Source organism: Pan paniscus, chromosome 1 (assembly GCF_029289425.2).
Source record: "Pan paniscus chromosome 1, NHGRI_mPanPan1-v2.0_pri, whole genome shotgun sequence".
NCBI classification, from domain to species: domain Eukaryota; kingdom Metazoa; phylum Chordata; class Mammalia; order Primates; family Hominidae; genus Pan; species Pan paniscus.
This window is the reverse complement of record NC_073249.2, coordinates 224,627,145-224,645,573: the sequence shown is the minus strand read 5'-3', so window position 1 is coordinate 224,645,573 and position 18,429 is coordinate 224,627,145. Positions and strand designations below refer to the sequence as shown.

Sequence of the window (18,429 nt, the reverse complement as noted above, 5' to 3'; positions counted from 1 at the left end):
TTTCCCTGGCTTCTCAGATGCCACCGTGCCAGGTTTTGGGGTAGTGGTATGTCTTGAGCCCAATCAGTACCCTGGGGGTCGTGGCCGGCCCCCCTCCCTCCATGCCACAGGCTCTCTGGGGAGGCCACTGCTGTATCCCCACTGTGAGCTCGATCTGAGCTGCCTATGGGACCACACCTGAGAACCCCCAAGGGTGGCACTGGCAGACTTGAGGTGCCCAAGTGAGGCTGGTGCAGCCCCTCTGCCCTGCCAGTCTGGGCACGGGCCCCTGGGCATCGCGACTCCTACCTTCCTACCAGCCCAGATGCAGGGCCTGAGCCGGCAGGGCTTCCACCCAGCCCAGGGTGTGTCCCCCTACCAGGGGCGCTGCATTGGATAGGAAGGACCCACCTGTTTCCCTGCCCAGTACCAGCTGGCAGGCCCCCCGTGGCTCAGGGTGCCTGTGAGGAGGGGTGGGGGCTCTAATTGCTCACCTGCTGCTCTGAGGTGTCAGGCAGGGTTGGGGGTGGCACCTGGGGAAGGCTGGGCTGAGGGGGCAGGCTGCCCCTCCTGCAGGAGAGGTGCAGTATTTCACTGGGTCCTTTGGAAAGGGCAGGGAAGCTCCTGCTCGCCCGTACTGCACCATTTCCTGTGATCTTAGCAATGACTTCCTGGCTCCATTTTCTCCACCAGCCCGAATACGTGAGCCAGACCCGCAGCTTTCTCTTCCACAGCCTCCTGGCCTCCGGGTCCACCTGGGTGGTGCCCACCCACCAGACTGGGGCCTGGTGGTTGTAGGGGACGGGGAGCAGCCTTGCTTCAGTGTGGGTCATTCCTGACTGTGAGATGGTTGGGGGGCAGGGGTTGTAGAGTCTGTGGGAGGCCTCGGCTGGGCCACAGAGAGGGGTATCTCTTCTGCAGAAAACCCAGCCACCCTTACCAGATGCGGTCAGGCTACAAAGGGAAGATGTGCTCCCTCTTTAGAGGCAGGTGATTCCTGTGAATCCGATGACCGAGATAAGGTGCACGATTCAGTGGGCAAGGCAACTCACCATCCTCTCTTTATGGTCCTCGCAATTTGCACCATGCACAATGCAGGGTGAAGTCAGCCCCCAAATTACAGAGGAAAGACTCTGCGGTCTTTGTCAGTTAAACAGGAGATGCAAACTCCAAGCTAGTTAATGAGCTGTGATCGGCCACGCTCACGATTCAGTGCAGGTCTCTCCTTCCTGCTATCACAGTCTTTGCCAGCTGCATCATGACTACCAACCAGTCCCCTCATAATTACAAGAGTCTCCTGTCATGTTTTCTTCTGGAGCGAGGCATGCTCCAACTTGCTTCTGGGTTCTTAATTTTTGATCAGGGACGGCTCCTTGACTAATTATTTGGCAGTAATGAGGGAGGACAGATCGAGTTGTGAAAGTCCCCCCAAGCTTTTAGAAGGAAGCTGCAAATTAAAAAATGAGGTATTGGTAAACAGGATGCTAATTGGATTAATATGAAAATGATGAATTCTGATAAAAATAGCAAAATACACCGTTGTAAGATTGAGGCCAGTATAACTCCAAGAATTCATTGTCTAATGTTCAGCTGGTCAGTCTGGTCTTTGAAAGTATTAGAATAACAGAAAGAGTCTACTCTTGACGATGAAGTATACGGTTAGTAATTTATGCAAAACAGAACTTTAAAACCGGAAGGACTTGATATGAGTGGGGTGCATGGAAATCATTCGTATTTTGAAGTTTCATAACTCTGACCCCTAGGTCCTTTGGTTTGTCTCTCTTTTCTTTTCTTTTTTTTTTAGACAAAGTCTCTCTCTGTCACCCAGGCTGGAGTGCAGTGGCATGATCTTGGCTCACTGAAACCTCCACCTCCCAGGTTCAAGCGATTCTCCTGCCTCAGCCTCCTGAGTGGCTGGGATTACAGGCATGAACCACCGTGCCCGGCCTTTTTTTTTTTTTTTTTTTTTTTTTTTTTAAGAATACAGAATCACCAGGCAAGGTGGCTCACATCTGTAATCCCAGCACTTTGGGAGGCCAAGGCAGGTGGATCACCAGGTCAGGAGTTTGAGACCAACCTGGCCAACATACAGTGAAACGCCATCTCTACTAAAAATACAAAAATTAGCTGGGTATAGTGGCAGATGCCTGTAATTCCAGGTACTTGGGAGGCTGAGGCAGGAGAATCGCTTTTGAAGCCAGGAGGCGGAGTTTGCGGTGAGCTGAGATCGCACCATTGTACTCCAGCCTGGGCAACAAGAGCAAAACTCTGTCTCAAAAAAAAAAAAAAAAAAAGAGAGAGAGAGACAGAATCTCACTCTGCAGCCTAGGCTGGTGTGCAGTGGTGCAGTCACAGCTGACCACAGCCTCCAACTGCCGGGCTCAGGCCATCCTCTTGCCTGTGTCCTGAGTAGCTGTGACCATAGACGCACACCACCACATCCAGTTAATTTAGTTTTGTTGTTTCTTGCTTTTAGAGACAGGGTCTTGCTATGTATCCCACACTAATGAATGTAAAATCTTAAAATGGTGCCTGGTGCAGAGTAAGCTGTGTATTGGTGGGGGGTAATTATGGGTCGTATTGACAGTTTCACTTCTGCGGCATGCCCTCAGGAACTCACTGATGCACACAGAGGGGCCTGCTGGCAAATACTGAAGAGCTGTGGGGAGAAAGGAAGGGGTCTGACAGTGAAGGTGGGTGCGTGGGCGGGGGGCTTTTTAATGGCCCCTCTGCTGGCTCCCTCCCCACCACCTCCTGCCCACCTCCCTGGCCTTGGCTGCAGGCTAGGGTGCCCTTTGACCTCAGAGAGGCCTGTCCTGTGTGTCTCACTGAGCAGGAACAGACCGTCCCAGAAGCCCTTCAGCTCGGAAGTGAGTAAGCATTGGCGGTGGGGATGGTGCTCTGAGCAGACGCGACTCAGTGCCATGCGGGTGTCTCTCCCAGGGCGGCTTTCAGACTGACCCCCAAACAGAGGGCTCAGAAAAGATGTTTTTCAATGAGGGACATTTATGGTTGGCAAAAAAAAGTGGCTCCCCAAAGGTCTTCACGTCCCAATCCCCAGAACCCGTGTCTATGTTATTTCCCACGGCAAAGGGGACCGTGATTCAGCTATTTTGAGATGGGGAGGCCATCTGGCAGGATCCAGGTGGGTCCAGTGTCATCAGGGGTCCCCACAAGAGGGGTGAGAGAGGGAGCTGATGATGGAGGCAGAGGTTGGAGGGAAGCATTTCAGAGATGGAGGAAAGGGTCACATGCCAAGGAATATGCCTCCGGAAGCAGGAGAGGACGGGGAGGTAGGGATTGTCCCAGGGCCTCCAGAACCAAGAGAAGACAGGGAACTAGGGATTCTCCCAGGGCCCCCCAAAGACAGGAAGAGGGGGAAATGTATTCTCCCGGGGTCTCCAGAAGCAGCCAGCCCTGCCCGCAGTTTGGCTTTAGCTCCCTGGTACCCATCTCGGACTCTGACCTACAGAACTGTAAGAGAGTAAATTTATCTCGTTCTGTGCTGCTCATTGTGTGGTCATTGGTTACGGCAGCCACAGAAAACAGTGCGCACATCCGCATGGTCCCCTCTCCAGCTCTTGCCTGATAGGCATAAACAAGGGCGGCTGGGCGCAGTGGCTCACGCTTGCAATCCCAGCACTTTGGGAGGCCGAGGCGGGTGGATCATGAGGTCAGAAGATTGAAACCATCCTGGCCCACATGGTGAAACCCCGTTTCTACTAAAAATACAAAAAATTAGCCAGGCGTGGTGGCACGTGCCTGTAGTCCCAGCTATTCAGGAGGCTGAGGCATGAGAATCGCTTGAACCTGGGAGGCAAAGGTTGCAGTGAGCCAAGATGGAGCCACTGCACTCCAGCCTGGGCAACAGAGAGAGATTCTGTCTCAAAAAAAAAAAAAAAAGAAAGAAAGAAAAAAAGTAAAAAAGAAAAGAAAAAGAAAAAAAGGAAATAAACAAGGGCTTGCCCTATAGTTCACATCTGGACCACCCAGCTTAAAATAGGGCAGGAGAGTTCAGGAATAGCTTTGCAACCCTTGTGTTATACGGTGCACAGGTGTGCAAAAATTCTCCTTGAACTCCCCCTTGAGTGTCCCCCCAGGGCTCATGGCCACTGTCACTCTGTGCTAGTTGCTCTTCAGACCAGGGAACAGACTTGGCCATGGCTATGGCCAGGGTCCAGCTGCTATTGCTCCTCCTGTCACCCACCCACCTTTTGTCTCCAACAAGGATGTTGAGAGGAGCCAGGCACCAGCCTCCCTGGGTTCAGGTCTTTCCTCTCCCCTCACTTTCCTATGAACTAGGGGTGGGGGAGGAGGGGTGCCTGCCAGGAGGTCACTGCAGCCAAGGAACCCAGATTGGTGCGCTTGAGAATGAACCATGGGTACACTTTCCAAAGAGTCAACCGGCTGCGATGAGGGGCCATCTCCCCTCCTGGAGCCAACAGCCATGAGTAGCTGTCACACACATCCGTGCAGCACCTAGACACACATCCGTGCTGTCCACTCCGTGCTGCTGCAGTTGTGGGGGAGGAAGGTGGCACAGTGGCAGCGACACACACTTCCCTCTCCAAAATTGGGGCGGGGCTCCTCAAAATCCTCTGACCAGCATTAAAGCTTCAGAATTTGATATTATGGCTGCATATAATGTTGAATTATCTGAACTTGCTGCACGTGTGTGTGTGTGTGTGTGTGTGTGTGTGTTGTTGGTAGGACCAAAACGGTTAATTATCAGCAATTTCATGGTTTGACCTAATATTTTAAAAGAGAGGTTCTTACCTGCTGGAAGCATGTACTGGTATATTACGGATGAGACGGTCTCATAGGTGGAATTTGCTGTGAAATGCCCCAGGAAACAAAAAGCCAGAGGTCAGAGTGATGAGAGCTGGGGACGGGTGGATGGGTTCCTGGGCCGTTCCCTGTAGTGCTGAGTGTGCTTGGAAGTGTCCACAATGAGGAGTAGAAACGAGTGCAAAGCTGGGTGGAGACAGCCCTGTCCTGGCTGCCCTGAGCTCGGCCCTGTCAGTCGCCTTGAGGAGGGTCGGGGGGAGCAGGGATGCAGGGTGGCGCGTGCATGCCAGGTGGCAGGCGGCAGGTGCTGGCTGGCAGGTGCTGGCTCCAGGCCCGTCTCCAGCCCCAGGGCTCCAGGCCATGCTCCGCCCCCAGCTGCCCTGCAGCTCCAGGCCGGCCACACTGCCGCCTAGTTTCGCAACTCCAATGTCATCACCTAGGTGACAGGGACGCTGCTGCCACCGCCTGCCTGCGGGAGCCAGGAGCCAGCCGAGGGCCACTTCCACCTGGCCCCACCGACCCTCCGGGGCCCAGCCTTAGCCAAGGTAGGCTTGGGCTTGGCTCGCCCTCCTCTCGGCCTGAGTCGGGGGGAGTCTCCTTGCCGCCGTGGGTGCAGTGGCTCCAGGGGCCCACCCTGGGGTGCAGAGAGCCCCTCTACGGCCTCCCAGGAGGCGGCTGGGAAATGCAGTACTGTTCAGGCCAGGGTGGGGAGGCCTTGCCCACAGTTCTCCTGATGGGACAAGCCACAGCTCTGGGGAGCCATCTGCCCCAAGTGGCACATCAGGGCTCCTCGTGTGACCCTAGGAGCGGGGGCAGAAGTGGCTCTGGTACCGCCACCTCCACCCCTTGGACCCGCCAGGAGCTCTTTCCACTTCCTGCCTAGGAGGCGCAGAGTGACTGCCCCAGCCTGGCACGTCCGGGGGCTTCCCGGCTGGGGGCCGCCATCCTCAGCCTCACACAGCTGATCCAGAACCTCCCAGTTCTCCCCAGCCCCCTCACCCTTTTGTGGCCCCGGAGCCTCTCCCGGCAACAGCAAGCCATGCCCTGGCCTCCCCGGCACTCATGCAGCTACTCCCAAGCCTGACCATGACCTGGACGGCAGGAAGGGGCTGGGCATGTCCTGTTCCTTCTGCCTGGGTCCTGCTTCCAGGGCTGGACTCCCAGGCTGGGGAATCCTCAGGGACCCATCAAACTGGGGGACAGGGGAGGGGCTTGTGGGGATTTGCTGTGAGGAGGGCAGAGTGTGTACGTGGCAGTGCCTGCGGACACATGTGTGCGCATATGTGAATAGATGTGTCCATGTGCATGTATGTGCAAGTGTGTTGCTAGAGGTGAGAGGGTGGGTAGGGAAACTGAGTGACCAGCTCCTCCCTGAAGCCTTGGGGGAATGTCCGAGGGGCCAGGGCCTCTGGATCCTGTTCCCTTGGCTCTTAGCAAAGTCTCCAGCCTGGCCTCCTGGATGGGCATGTGGCTCGGGGGGTGAGACCATGGGCTCTTCCTGGCTTGCTGTGTCGCTCTGGGTGCATTTCACACCGCTCTGAGGATCTCTCTGCTCATCCCTAAGGCAGGGATGATGATGGGGCCAGGGGACCACATGGGCACAGGTAAGGCAGGGATGATGATGGGGCCGGGGGACCACATGGGCACAGGCTTCTGGAATGTGGGTGTCGTCTCCCTGGGGTCCCGCAGTCTGAACTTGCTCAAGAGCCCCATGTCCAGGTGGGGATGTACAGGAGCCCCTTAGAAGTGGGGAAGAAGGCCAGGCGTGGTGGCTCACATCTGTAATCCCAGCACTCTGGGAGGCTGAGGCGGGTGGATCAGCAGAGGTCAGGAGTTCGAGAGCAACCTGGCCAACATGGTGAACCCTGTCTCTACTAAAAATACAAAAATTAGCTGGGCGTGGTGGTGCAGACAGCTGTAATCCCAGCTACTGGGGAGGCTGAGTCAGAAGAATCATTTGAACCTGGAAGGCGGAGGTTGCAGTGAGCTGAGATCGTACCACTGCACTCCAGCCTGGGTGACAGAGCGAGACTCTATCTCAAAAAATAAAAAATAAAATAAAAAAGATAGGAAAAGAAAAAGAAAAAGAAAAGTGAGGAGAAATGAGGAGGAAGTCGAGCAATTTAACCCCAAATGGTGCTTCTCCAGCAGTCACTCTGTTCCTGTCCTGACCTGACCTGCTGGGCCCCGCCAGCTCAAACCAAATCATGGATTCTGTCCTCGCTTCTTCACGGAGCACCTACTGTGTGCCAGGCGGGTGCTGGGGCTGCAGCGCAGAGAGCAGTCAGGGCTTGGTGGTCTGGCCCGCAAAGAGTCAGCACGTGAATGTCTCTCCATGCGATGGGTGCTGGGAGGGAGGAGTCCTGGCAGGTGCGGGGAAGACCAGCGTCTCTTAAATGGGGGTGCGCGGGCCCTGAGGAGTGAGGCTTCCTGACAGCCGTCCCTCGTGGGTGCCGTGCTGGTCAGAGTGGGGTCTGGCTGCACAGCCTCCCTCGGGGCTGGGCTGGGAGCACAGGTCGGCTGGCACCTATCCAGGTTTCAGGGTTCCAGGGCTCCAGCTGGAACTGCCCCAGGGATGGCAGGGGTGGGCCTGTCCCTGGAGAGGCGTGGGGTGTGGGAGCTGGGAGCGTGACAGGAAGCAGCCCCCTCAGACCTGGAGTAGCATGGAGCCTAGGATCCATTGTGACCTTGGTGGTCCTGTACCCTGTCCAGCTCCAGTTGCTGTTCCTGCCTCTCCCTGACCTACTGGCTGCCCAGGCTGCCCCTTGGCCGAGCTCCACCATGGCCAGTGCCCCTCGGCCGAGCTCCACCATGGCCAGTGCCCCTCCATTCGCTTGTGAGTCCCACAAGATCACAGCCCTGCCCAGGGCCTAGGCGGCTCTTGGGCTGACCCAGCCATCGTCGGGAGCCCCCTTCATGACGGGGGCAAAGGCTGGATCGTTGTCTGCCCTGCAGGAGCCTGGGCCTCCAAAGGACGGGCTGCCTGGCGGGAAGGTGGAGCTCACCGGAGCCCAGCCTAAGCCAGCTGTGGTGCTTCTGAGATGTGCGGCCCTGGGCAGGCTGCTCGCCCTCTCGGGGCCTCTGGGAACACCTGGGGACTTCCCGCTGGTTTCTCTGAGGATTGAATAGCTTGAAAATATGGAGGATTTGGCACAGGGTGAGGGCTCAGGGAATGCTGGGCAGCAATATCAGAAAGGCAACCCTGAGAGCCAGCGGACAGCCACTCTGAGGAACAGCAGTGGCTGCCTCTGGAAGGAGTGAGGGGTGGGTGGACCCCCGTCATCGCTGCACGTGGGAGGTCACAGGGCTGAGCGGCCACCACTGTGCAGGGGAGGTCACAGGGCTAAGCGGCTGACTCCAGAACAGGAAGGGAACACGCCAGGAGGGAGGATTGCGCATTGAGTCAGGGCGGGACTCAGAGGGACGCATGACAAGTTCAGGGGGTTGACAGCTGTCTGGAAGGGCACGTCTGCTCAGACCGCAGGGTAGGGAGTGGTCAGCAGGGAGACATGGCCACCGGTGCAGCGGGCGCGTCCCAGACCCCTTAGAGAAAAGCCCAGAGCCAGGGGTGAGGGGTATGTGTAGGGTGGGGACATCTCAGAGTGGAGCATCCCCACCAAGGGTGTCCGGAGGAGGGTGGCCAGATGGGGACAGCAGCTTGAGAAGGGTCATGCTCTCTTGGTTGGAGGAGTGGAAGTGCTTGTCTGGGGAAAGAAAGAAGATTCTGGAGGACAGCACAGGCACTTCCAACATGGCGCTGGCCGCACAAAGGCTAGTGACACCCGGTGTGATCCCTTGGGGTAGAAAGGGGGTGTGAGAGGAGGTTCGGAGGGGGCAGGGGACAGGGATGTGTCTGAGCAGAACGAGGCTGTGGCAGCTCCAGCGAAGGTGGCTGTGGCCCCATCAGTCACCTGCCCTGCTGAGGGCAGCGCTGTACTCATCACCTGTGAACACAGGTATCGACTCAGACACCCACTCTGGCCATAAGCTCCACTCTGTCCCAGCCCTGGACCCCTCACCCCCTATCCTCGGCAGTCGGTCCTCTGGGTCTTCTTCCTGTGCCCACTGTGGTCTGAACCTCCCTTAGTGACAGCTCTGCTCCTACCACCCCCGCGGGGGTCGCCCTTCCTCTAACAGGTGGGCTCCTGGCAGGAAACATCGCCAAGCTCAGCGCCCCAGTTCCCTGACAGGGCCCCACTTCCCTCCCGCCGCCAACCTCGTCCCCCCAAGGGCCATGTCCCTGCCCACCCCTTCCACCCCTTTCTTAGAGGAAGCTCAGCCCATCAGGCTGCTCATGCCTCTGACCCCACCTCCAAACCCTCCTGACCCGCTTACCCCCAGGAGCACCGCCCACTCCAAGGCGCAAGCAAGCTGGGGCTGGGGTGCAGACTTCTCTTCCACCACCCACCCTCCTCATACCCAGCCTCTGAGGGCCTCACAGACATACATGATTTGCCTCCAGTGGGCCAGGGTTATCTGTTTACCGCGTTGCACGCCCCCGGGCATGGAGCTGGCACCGGCTGCCGCTGCAACTGGGCACTACCTGTTTCGAGGACGCCTCATTCCCTGAGAGACCGAGGATAGGCTGCTGCTCTATAAAAGGGTGCGGAGGCCACCGTAAAAGTGGGTGAGACACGCCTGCTGACCATTGCACGGGGGACCCCACCTTTCCGCCCCCGTGTGTGCAGTTCTGTCCCTCAGCCTGGTGCCTTTGGGACCCGGGCCTCATTGGTTCTTTCTCCACTGCCACCACCTGATACTAAATAACCGTCGGTCAATGGCAACTCGATACTGTTTATGGGGCATCCATGGTGCGCCCAGATAGAGGAGTGCTTTTGCTTTTGATATGCGTAGAGTTACTTCATTCCACCTAGCGCTTCTAGGAGGCACTACAATTATCTCCATTTTACAGACAAGGAAACAGAGGCTCAGAATGGGCAAGACATCTATCTGAGGTCACACAGCTAGAGCGCGGCAGAGGTGGGCTGCATGGGCAGAGCAGGAGAGGGAACTGGAGTGTGTGCCCGGCAGTGCGGGGCTTCAGGGCACGAAGCGGTGGGGCAGGAATCATGTGTCTTGGTTTGGTATGACCCAAACACATATATGACAGCAAGAAGGCCTGGGCAGGCAGCAGAGGACAAGGCGGGCCTCTTGGATGTCTGGATGTGGATTGGGCCTCAATGTACCAGTGAAGAAAGATGGACAGGCAGGGGATTTCCAGAGAGGGGCTTCCCAGGCAGAGTGCGGGGTGTGGCTGTGTGGTGGGAACACGGACTGGGGAGGGGATTGCAGCCGGGCCCGTGCCTCCCTTGCTCAGCTCCAGGTCAGGCCAGGGTAGAGCCAGGCTGCTGGGTTCGACCTCCACCCTGACCAGCTGTGTGCCCATGGAGGGCTGGTCTTCCCTCTCTGTGCATGTCTCCTGGTTGGTAACAGGTGTGTGGCCTCACTGGGCCGTCGTGGGGTGGCTGGAATCCCCGGGAATTAGCCATGCTTTGGTGTTTCTACATTTCACTTGGCTGAGTGTGAACTGACCCAGGAAGCTGGTTGGGGGCACCCCCACCCACGGGGGGTCGGGCATTTTGGTTTGGTCGTGGCCTCAAAGCTTCCGGGGTGAGGCTCAGGGATTCCCCCAGACTGTCCTGGGCATCTGCCTCCCCTCCCCTCCCGCTTCCCGTGGGCCACGGCCCAGGAGAGAGAGGGCAGCTTGCTCAGGCACCTCCAGCTGTCCGCATATTTCACACGGTGCACGCTACCCCACCGTGGGAGGCTGTGTTTGTCTTTCATCCCCATGCTGGGCTTCCCCAAACTAGGGGAGCGGGGCAGCAGGCGTGCCATCTGTGGCGGTGAGGGGGGCTCTCAGCCGCATCCTCCTCACCAGGCCCTGCGGACAGGCCTTCGTCCCTGCCCCTGACCTGCTGACGAAGCCGTCCTGGCAACCCTGTCTGAAGGACCTGGCCCCATCTCACCCACAGAGGGAGGCCACATGGTCCTTAGCCTCTGTCGGGAGGGGCAGGCAATGCTGGCAGAGGGCCTTGCCCCTGAGAGGGAGGCCCTCCTGGCCCTCACTCCGGGGGACCCCTGTCCTTGGCCCCAGCCTGCCAAGCGAGAGTGGCCCCTCTTCTTGCGGTGGCTGGAGGGGAGAGTGAGGCCCCTTGGCACAGAGGGCCCCAGGAGGCTGGGCTCTGATGACGCCCTGCAGGAATTCCGCTGGGCCGCTGCCTGGGAGAGCCGCTGTCTCACACAGGGCCAGCCTGCCTGGCTTCATTCTCGTGCGCTGACCGCCCGACCCCTCTGCCCAGGCGGGGGGTCTTCTGGGTTCTGGGTCCTGGGACCTGCCTGAGTCCCTGGGAAAAGGGCACAAGGGGATTGAGACGGTCTCCTCCCACAATGGCCCAGGTGTCTCCTCCCACAATGGCCCAGGTGTCTCCTCCCACAATGGCCTCAGGTTTCTTTGCCACTTCAGATTGGAATCGTTGATTTGCTGAAATAACAGGTAAAATCATTGGTGGTTTGGGAACCACCGGAATCAGAAGTGCATTGAGATGTTTGCTTTAGGGGTGGCCCGGGGCGGGTGGAGTTCCTGGGGGCTTTTCCCTCCTCCCTGAATGGAGGAGGATACCCTGCACCCCTCCTGTGATCCCCCTTAAGAGCCAGTGTCCGGGATGGCTGGGCCAGACGGGGCAAAGGGGCCTGTGTCTCCTGCCCAGGCTGAGTGCAGATGGCTCGGTCTCAGAGCTCCACAGAGGGGTGGGTAGGTAACAGCAGCCCTGCGGCCAGGGCCCCTGCAGGTGGGAGTGGGTGTCCCCATGGGGAGTGCCTCTTCCAGAGTGGGCTCAGTCGGGGTGGAGTGTCCTGGCTTATCAAAGGTGGTCGTGGAGCCCTGTCTGCCCCAGGCCTGGGCAGAGGTGGAAGGGGTTGGGGAACTGACGAGGCCTTACCTGTGGGCCCATGGCCAAGGAAATGTCTGGGCTCCCACCTCCTGTCAGGTGGTGAGGGGAGAGGATGGGGTGTCAGCTGGAGACGGGGTTCCTGGAGGAGGCTGGGTCCTGGCCTGGCCTGGAGAGATAGGGATGAGATGGGAGGGCAGGAAGGGGGTGGTAGACAAAGGCTGAACACAGAGAGCACATAGCCAGGCATGTGGGGACTGGGGACAGGGGACAAGGAGGGCACCCATGGGGACAAGAGATAGGGAGAGGACAGAGGGACAGGAGACGGGGAGGGGACAGAGGGATGCAGACAGGGAGGGGATAGAAGATGGGGGGCTAGGGAACGAAGGGAAAGGGGACAGGGAAGGAACCTATGGGGGACAGGGAGACAGGGGGGCAGGGAGAGGACAGAGGAACAGGGGACAGGGAGGGGATGCTTGGGGACAGGGAGGGAATGCTTGGGACAGGGCAGGGGGACAGGGGGCTGTGGCTTTCGTGGGAAGCTATGGAAGACGAGGCCAGAGGGGTTGGGCAGGGTGAGATGAGAGAGGCTGAGAGCCCCTCACCGGCTGCGGACTCCTCCCCACAGGGCAGAGGGGAGCATTCGGGTGCGGCCAGGCCATCAGAGGACCCGGGCTTGGCTGTAGTCCCAGCTCCTCAGCCCTCAGTAGCTTTGGGCAAGCCACTGGGCCTCCCGGCCTCCACTTGCTCATCTCTGAACTGGGGCAGGGTTGGCGTGTGAGCCTGAGGCCCTGCAAAGTGCCCGGCCAGCCTCAGCTCGGAGCCATGGCACAGCACCCCCTCTCCGCCACGGCCCCGACAGCTGGGCGTGCGTTCTGCTGTGGGCAGCTGCCCTGAGCAACGTAGGGTGCTAAGCAGCATCCCTGTCTTGCACACTAGATTCCACAGCACCCTCTGACCCCGTGGAAAATGTCCCCACATGGGAATATCCTCTGGGGGTGGAACTGCCCCTGGTGAGAACCCCTAGGCTGAGACCTCAGAAGGGCCTGAGTCAAACCGAGAAGTCATCAGAGAGCCTTGTTTTCAGCTCCAGGGAGCTTGGGCAGGCTGGTTTTCTGGGCCACACAGTCCCCTCCCCAGCCCACCTGTGCTCCGTGGGTCCCGGGGAAGCTGTGGGGGCCTAATTGCTGGTGTGAGTTCCTTTCCTGTTCTGAGTCACACGTGTGTGGGGGCTCTCCCTGTGGTGCGGCTGGTACAGCGGCCCCTGGAGTTGAGGATCCAAGCAGGCTGAGGTCTGGGTTTGCTGGAGGGCCCTCGGTGGCTGGTCTTTGTCCTGCTCCCGCTGCTGTGGGCACTGTAGGACCTGGAACGCTGGTCACCTTTCCAGCCTGGCAAAGGGAGGGGACTTGTCTGAGGCCTCACGGAAGTTGGGGCAGGGTCGAGGTGCCCTGCTTCCTGGGTGTGCCAGCAGCCTATAGCCTGGCTACAGCGTAACCAGGAACACCCAGCACAACTGTCCTTTGCAACTCTGTGCCCTGACTTGATGGTGCCGGGGCTGGGGGGGTGCCGGCCAGCAGCTCCCCAATGACCACCCCCAAATGCTGTGGCCACACAAAGCCTTCCACTGCAAGACCTGTGGTAATACACACTGGAGGCCCCTGTTACAACTGAGAACTCATTTATTTCATTTCCTTCCTTCCCTTTTTTTTTTTTTTAGAGTTGGGGTCTAGCTCTGTTGCCCAGACTGGAGTGCAGTGGTGCAATCATGGCTCACTGCAGCCTCGAGCCCCTGGGCTCAAGTGATTCTCCCACCTCAGCACCCTGCGTGGTTTGGACCGCAGGCACATGCCATCATGCCCTCATGCCCAGCTAATATTTTTTTAAGTTTTTGGAGAGCTGAGGTCTCCCTATGTTGCCCAGGCTGGTCTCAAACCCTTGGCCTCCTAAAGTGTTGGGATTACAGTTATGAACCACTGCACCCAGCCCATCCCTCCTAGACTAAATCTTCTTAGAAAAACCTACACTTCCAATCATGTATTTGCATTTTATGATGTTGATAAAACTTCCTAAAGATGTCTTATGAAATTGGTCTCCTTTCCCCATTGATACACATGATTTTTAAAACTATTGGCAACGTTTCAAAAGCAATTTCTGTTTTGTCCCAGAACCGTGCTCCCCTTGTGAACGAATTTTCAAATTAAAAGGCAAATAGTTGGGAAAATTGGATTTAATTGAAAGGCCATTTTATTAGAATTGACTTATTTTTCTCGCCTCTGGGATCCTTGCCTGAAAGGCAGCTGTGGGCAGAGGGCACATACTCCCCCTGCCCCAGCGCAGCGTCCCTGCACCCCCAACAGAGCTTCCTGTTCCTCATGCCCAGTACTCCCAGATGCCTGCAGAGCCAGTCACCAACTCAGGTGTGTGAGGCCGGTTGGGGGAGCCCCTGCCTGGCCCCTGTGCCTGTGACCAGTGTTCCTGTGGGGCCCTGGGACCAGTGCTACCAGCGTTGGCATTTTCCCGGGAAGTTGGGAATCAGGCATCTCGTGGCCTCCGGTTCAAGTTCCTCCGTGTGCTTTAAGTCTGGGCAGGTTTCCGGGTCCTGGTTTTGGCTAATGAGGAACCTGATTCCCATGGGGGAGGCTGGTGGCTGCAGCAGGGCCCCGAGCAGTGGCAAGGCCGGCCCTCATGACAGTGTCCTCCTCGGGGGGCCTGTCCCAGGCTCTTCATGACTCCCCTGGGGGCTTGTTAAAGGTGCAGATTCCCGGGCCCTGCCCCAGCCCCACTGTGGGGAGGGGTGTCCTGGAAGATGCATCTGCCCAGGGCTTCTGGCTGGTCCACACGCCTGCACCTGGAGGCCCACTGCCCACATCTCAGGCAAACAGGCCTGGGGATGTTTGGGGACCCAACTCCTGGCGTGGAGGAAGCCCCTTTCCCACCCCACATGCTCCTGGTGGTGGCCTGTCCTGTGAGCCTGGAGGGCCGGACGGGTGGGATCGGGGACCCACGACCACGCTCGCTGGCCTCTGTCCTGTGCCCAGGCAGGGATGAGAGGCCAAGCTGGTGTCCTGCACTGCACAGTGGGTGCTGGTCAGGGGATGTGGAAGCTGGGTCTCCGGCAGGCAGGGGCGCGCTGACAAGAAGGGTCGCTGTTCCTCATTCAGGGTTCAGTGGGAAGAGAGGGTGTGGCTTCAGGGGGAGTTCACATGATGCCGACTTGAAAATACAGCCAACGCCCATGTCCCAGGCATAAGATCACAAATCATGTTTTGCCGACCAGTTCCTGTGAGCCCTGCGCGGAGGGATGCCCCGTGCACACCTGTTCACGGAACCCCTGGACCTCCAGTAGGGGTGCGGCGGGATGCCGTCGGCTCCCACGCTGTCTCTCTCCCTGTCTCTCTCTCTTTCCCTCTGTTTCTCTGTCTGTCTCTGTCTCTGTCTCCCTGTCTCTCTCCATCTCTCTCTGTCTCTCTCCCTGTCTCTCTGTCTCTGTCTCTCTCCATCTCTCTCTCTTTGTCCTTGTCTCTCCCTGTCTCTGTCTCTCTCACTCTCTCTGTGTCTCTCTTTGTCCTTGTCTCTCTGTTTTGTCTCTCTTTGTCCCTGTCTCTCTGTCTCTGTCTCTCTCTTTGTCCTTGTATCTCTCTGTCTCTCTTTGTCCCTGTCTCTCTCTGCCTTTGTCTCTCTCCGTCTCTCTTTGTCCCTGTCTCTCTCTGCCTTTGTCTCTCTCCGTCTCTCTTTGTCCTTGTCTCTCTGTTTTGTCTCTCTTTGTTCCTGTCTCTCTGTCTCTGTCTCTCTTTGTCCTTGTATCTCTCTGTCTCTCTTTGTCCCTGTCTCTCTCTGCCTTTGTCTCTCTCCGTCTCTCTGTCTGTCTTCCTGTCTCTCTCTATCTCTTTCCCTGTCTCTTTCTGTCTCTCTTTGTCTCTCTCTTTGTCCCTGTCTCTCTGTCTCTCTTCCTGTCTTTCTCTTTCTTTGTCCTTGTCTCTCTCTCTCTGTCTCTCTCTTCCTGTCTCTATCCCTGTCTCTATGTCTCTGTCTCTCTTTGTCCTTGTTTCTGTCTGTCTCTCTGTCTCTGTCTCTCTCTGTCTTTGTCCCACCTTAGCCTTGGGAGGGGACAGCTCACAGGCTGACAGATGAGGTCATGTGTCCTGAGCATGAGGTTTTCAGGTCTCACCCACGCTGTAGCATGTCAGAGCTTCGTTCCTTTTCATGGCCGCGTAATGTTCCATTGCTTGCTGGCACCACATCTCCTGTGCCCGGCCCTCTGCTGATGGGTGTCTGGGCTATGTGCACCGTTCAGCTACCAGGAATGGTGCTGCTGTGAAGGGAGCTGGGATTTTGTCATCCACCTGCTGTAGATGGCAAGTCCATTTCCATCTCTGGACTCAGGTGGCCCATCTGCAAAATGAAGGGGATGCGACCCAGAGGCCTCTGGCGGCAAAACCTTCCCAGGCTTGTCCTCTTGGATCTAAGGGAATTTCTTTCCTCCGAGTCCAGCCCCTCCAGTGCTCCTGCCCTTCAGGAAACATGCCTGGGACCCCTCACTTGTGCCCACCCAGCCTTGGCCCACATACCTGCACCAAGAGGCTACCCTACTCATACTGCTCAGCCCAAAGGGACCCACCGTGGGGTATGGGCAAGGGCGGGTTCTGCTCTCCCCCGGGGCCCTGTGCCAGCCTCAGCTGGACCTGCAGTTCTGCTTCCTGTCACACCCTCCCATTTTAAATTAACGGAATGGTGCAGTCCCCATGCACACCCTCAGCTCCACTGGGGTTTTAGCCCAGCCCAGGATCGGAGGCCTGCAAGGGCACACCCACCTGGCCACGTGATGGTGAAGTGGGGTGGGGCAGGGCAACCAAATTAACTTCTAATTCTAAGAGCCCCTGGAGCATTCATCACCAGCACTTATAGCCGTGTGACCTCACACAAGTCACTTAACCCCTCTGAGCCTTGGGGCTCCTGAAAAGTGGATGGAGCGGTCACGCCCACCTGGGAGAGGTGGCTTGGGCCAGCACCCTCTAAGCTGCTTGTCCCAGGCCATCATGGCTCACGGACCGCCCCTCAGCCTGGCCTGTGCCACTTCTCCAGGGCCCGGCACGTGGCGGCCACAGGCTTCTATCAGCCCCCGCCTGCCTGGGGAAGGACAAAAGCGACAGGTTCCAGGCCATGGCCTGCACCCCCGCTGGCCGTGGGCAGGTCCAGGCCTGCCTGCCTGAGCATTGCAGGGCGGTGGCCAAGCCTGTCCCATAGCACCTCACCGAGGACCTGGGAGGCTGGCCCAGGGGAGAGGTCACCTCAGCCGGGGCTGGGGGCTGTGGGCAGGGTGGGCTCGGGTTTCCCTGTCCCCTCCCCCAGCTGTGCTCTGCCTGGACACTGCCACCTCCTCATGGGTGTCCAGGGCCACTGGGAGCTGGGCCCAGGGGTTCTCAGGGGAGCAATGGTGGAGACAAAGACCAGCGGACGGGCGCTGGGGTCAGAGCTCTCCAATCCCTGGGTGTCTCCTTCTCAAGGCGTGACCACCCAGGCAGTGGCCGGCTCCAGGACAGGGCAGCTTCAAGTTCCCAGCCTTGCCAGGCTTCCCTGTGGCCCTGGGGTGCAGGAAGGAGCCCCAGCTCAGAAGGTGAGGGGGCGTCTGTGTCCTGCAGCAGTGGGCACAGCTAGGCTCTAGCCAGGGGCTTGGCTGCAGCCTCCAGGGCAGCCCTCACACACGCTGTTCCCAAGATGGGGTGACCGGGTCCTGAGCCACCTCCAGGTCCCGGGCATCAGGGAGACCCCACATCTGGCTGCATCCCCCAGGCCAAACCCAGACACAGGGGATCGTAATAGACCACAGGCCTCACACACTTGTTCCGGCCCAAGCATCCCCCAGGCCAAACCTAGACACAGTGGATCATAACAGACCACAGGCCTCACACGCTTGTCCCGGCCCAAGCATCTCAAAGAGTCTGCTCTCCTGAAGGCCCTCAAGGCAGCCCCAGGAGCAGGTGTTGCTGTCACCCCCTCTTCCAAGGCGACGGCTCTGAGAAGCTCCTGCCTGCCCAGGGCACCCCCACGGATGGGTCTGATCCAGGCCCGCCACCTCCAAGGCAGAGCTGCCCACCTGGCCTTCGGTTTCCAGCCGCGGGGAACAGGGTGGACGAAATGACAGTGGAGAGGGCACAGGGAGGGCAAGGCGGGGGCACCTGCTCAAGGGATGCCCCAGGCAGGCCCACTTGCCTGCCGCCCCCACCGAGGCTGTCACAGGAGGACAGAGCACGAGTTCCCAGGGTGCTCAGGTGTCATTCCTTCCTTCCTGCAGAGCGAGCTGCCCTCGGAGGCCGGCGTGGGGAAGATGGCCCAGTCCACCGCCACCTCCCCTGATGGGGGCACCACGTTTGAGCACCTCTGGAGCTCTCTGTGAGTGCGCTTGGCTGGCCAGAGCTGGGGGCTCCCCTGGGAGGCACTCTGGGCTAGCCTCAGCCACCTTCGCTGGGCTAACTGGGCCAGAGCAGGAGGGGTGGCCCCGGGAGGACTCTGGGCTAGCCCCAGCCACCCTCACTGAGACTTTGGGCTAAACTTGGCAACCCTCACTGGGATTCTGGGCTAGCCTCGACCACCCTTGCTGGGCTAACTGGACCAGAGCAGGAGAGGTGGCTCCACACTAGTCTTGGGCTAGCCTTAGCCACCCTCATCAGCTTGGGGACAGGGCGGGTCGGAGGGGCAGGGAAGAGGGACTGCTGCCCTAGGCCTTCCCTGGGGATGCAGGACCAAAATTCAGACTCTTTTCTCTGGCCAGCTCTGG

General features: G+C 58.6%; 1 protein-coding gene across 4 annotated transcripts in view; it reads left to right on the top strand.

The window, feature by feature from the left end:
- TP73 (tumor protein p73) overlaps positions 1 to 18,429 on the top strand; it is a 79,690-nt gene that overhangs the window by 11,428 nt on the left and 49,833 nt on the right. For all 4 annotated transcript variants that reach the window (XM_055098991.2, XM_034953766.3, XM_055098986.2 and 1 more), the window contains exon 2: positions 17,947 to 18,044. In XM_055098991.2, coding sequence (XP_054954966.1) covers positions 17,980 to 18,044 — 65 coding nt within the window. In that variant the 5' untranslated portion in view covers positions 17,947 to 17,979. The remainder of the gene's footprint in view (positions 1 to 17,946; positions 18,045 to 18,429) is intronic.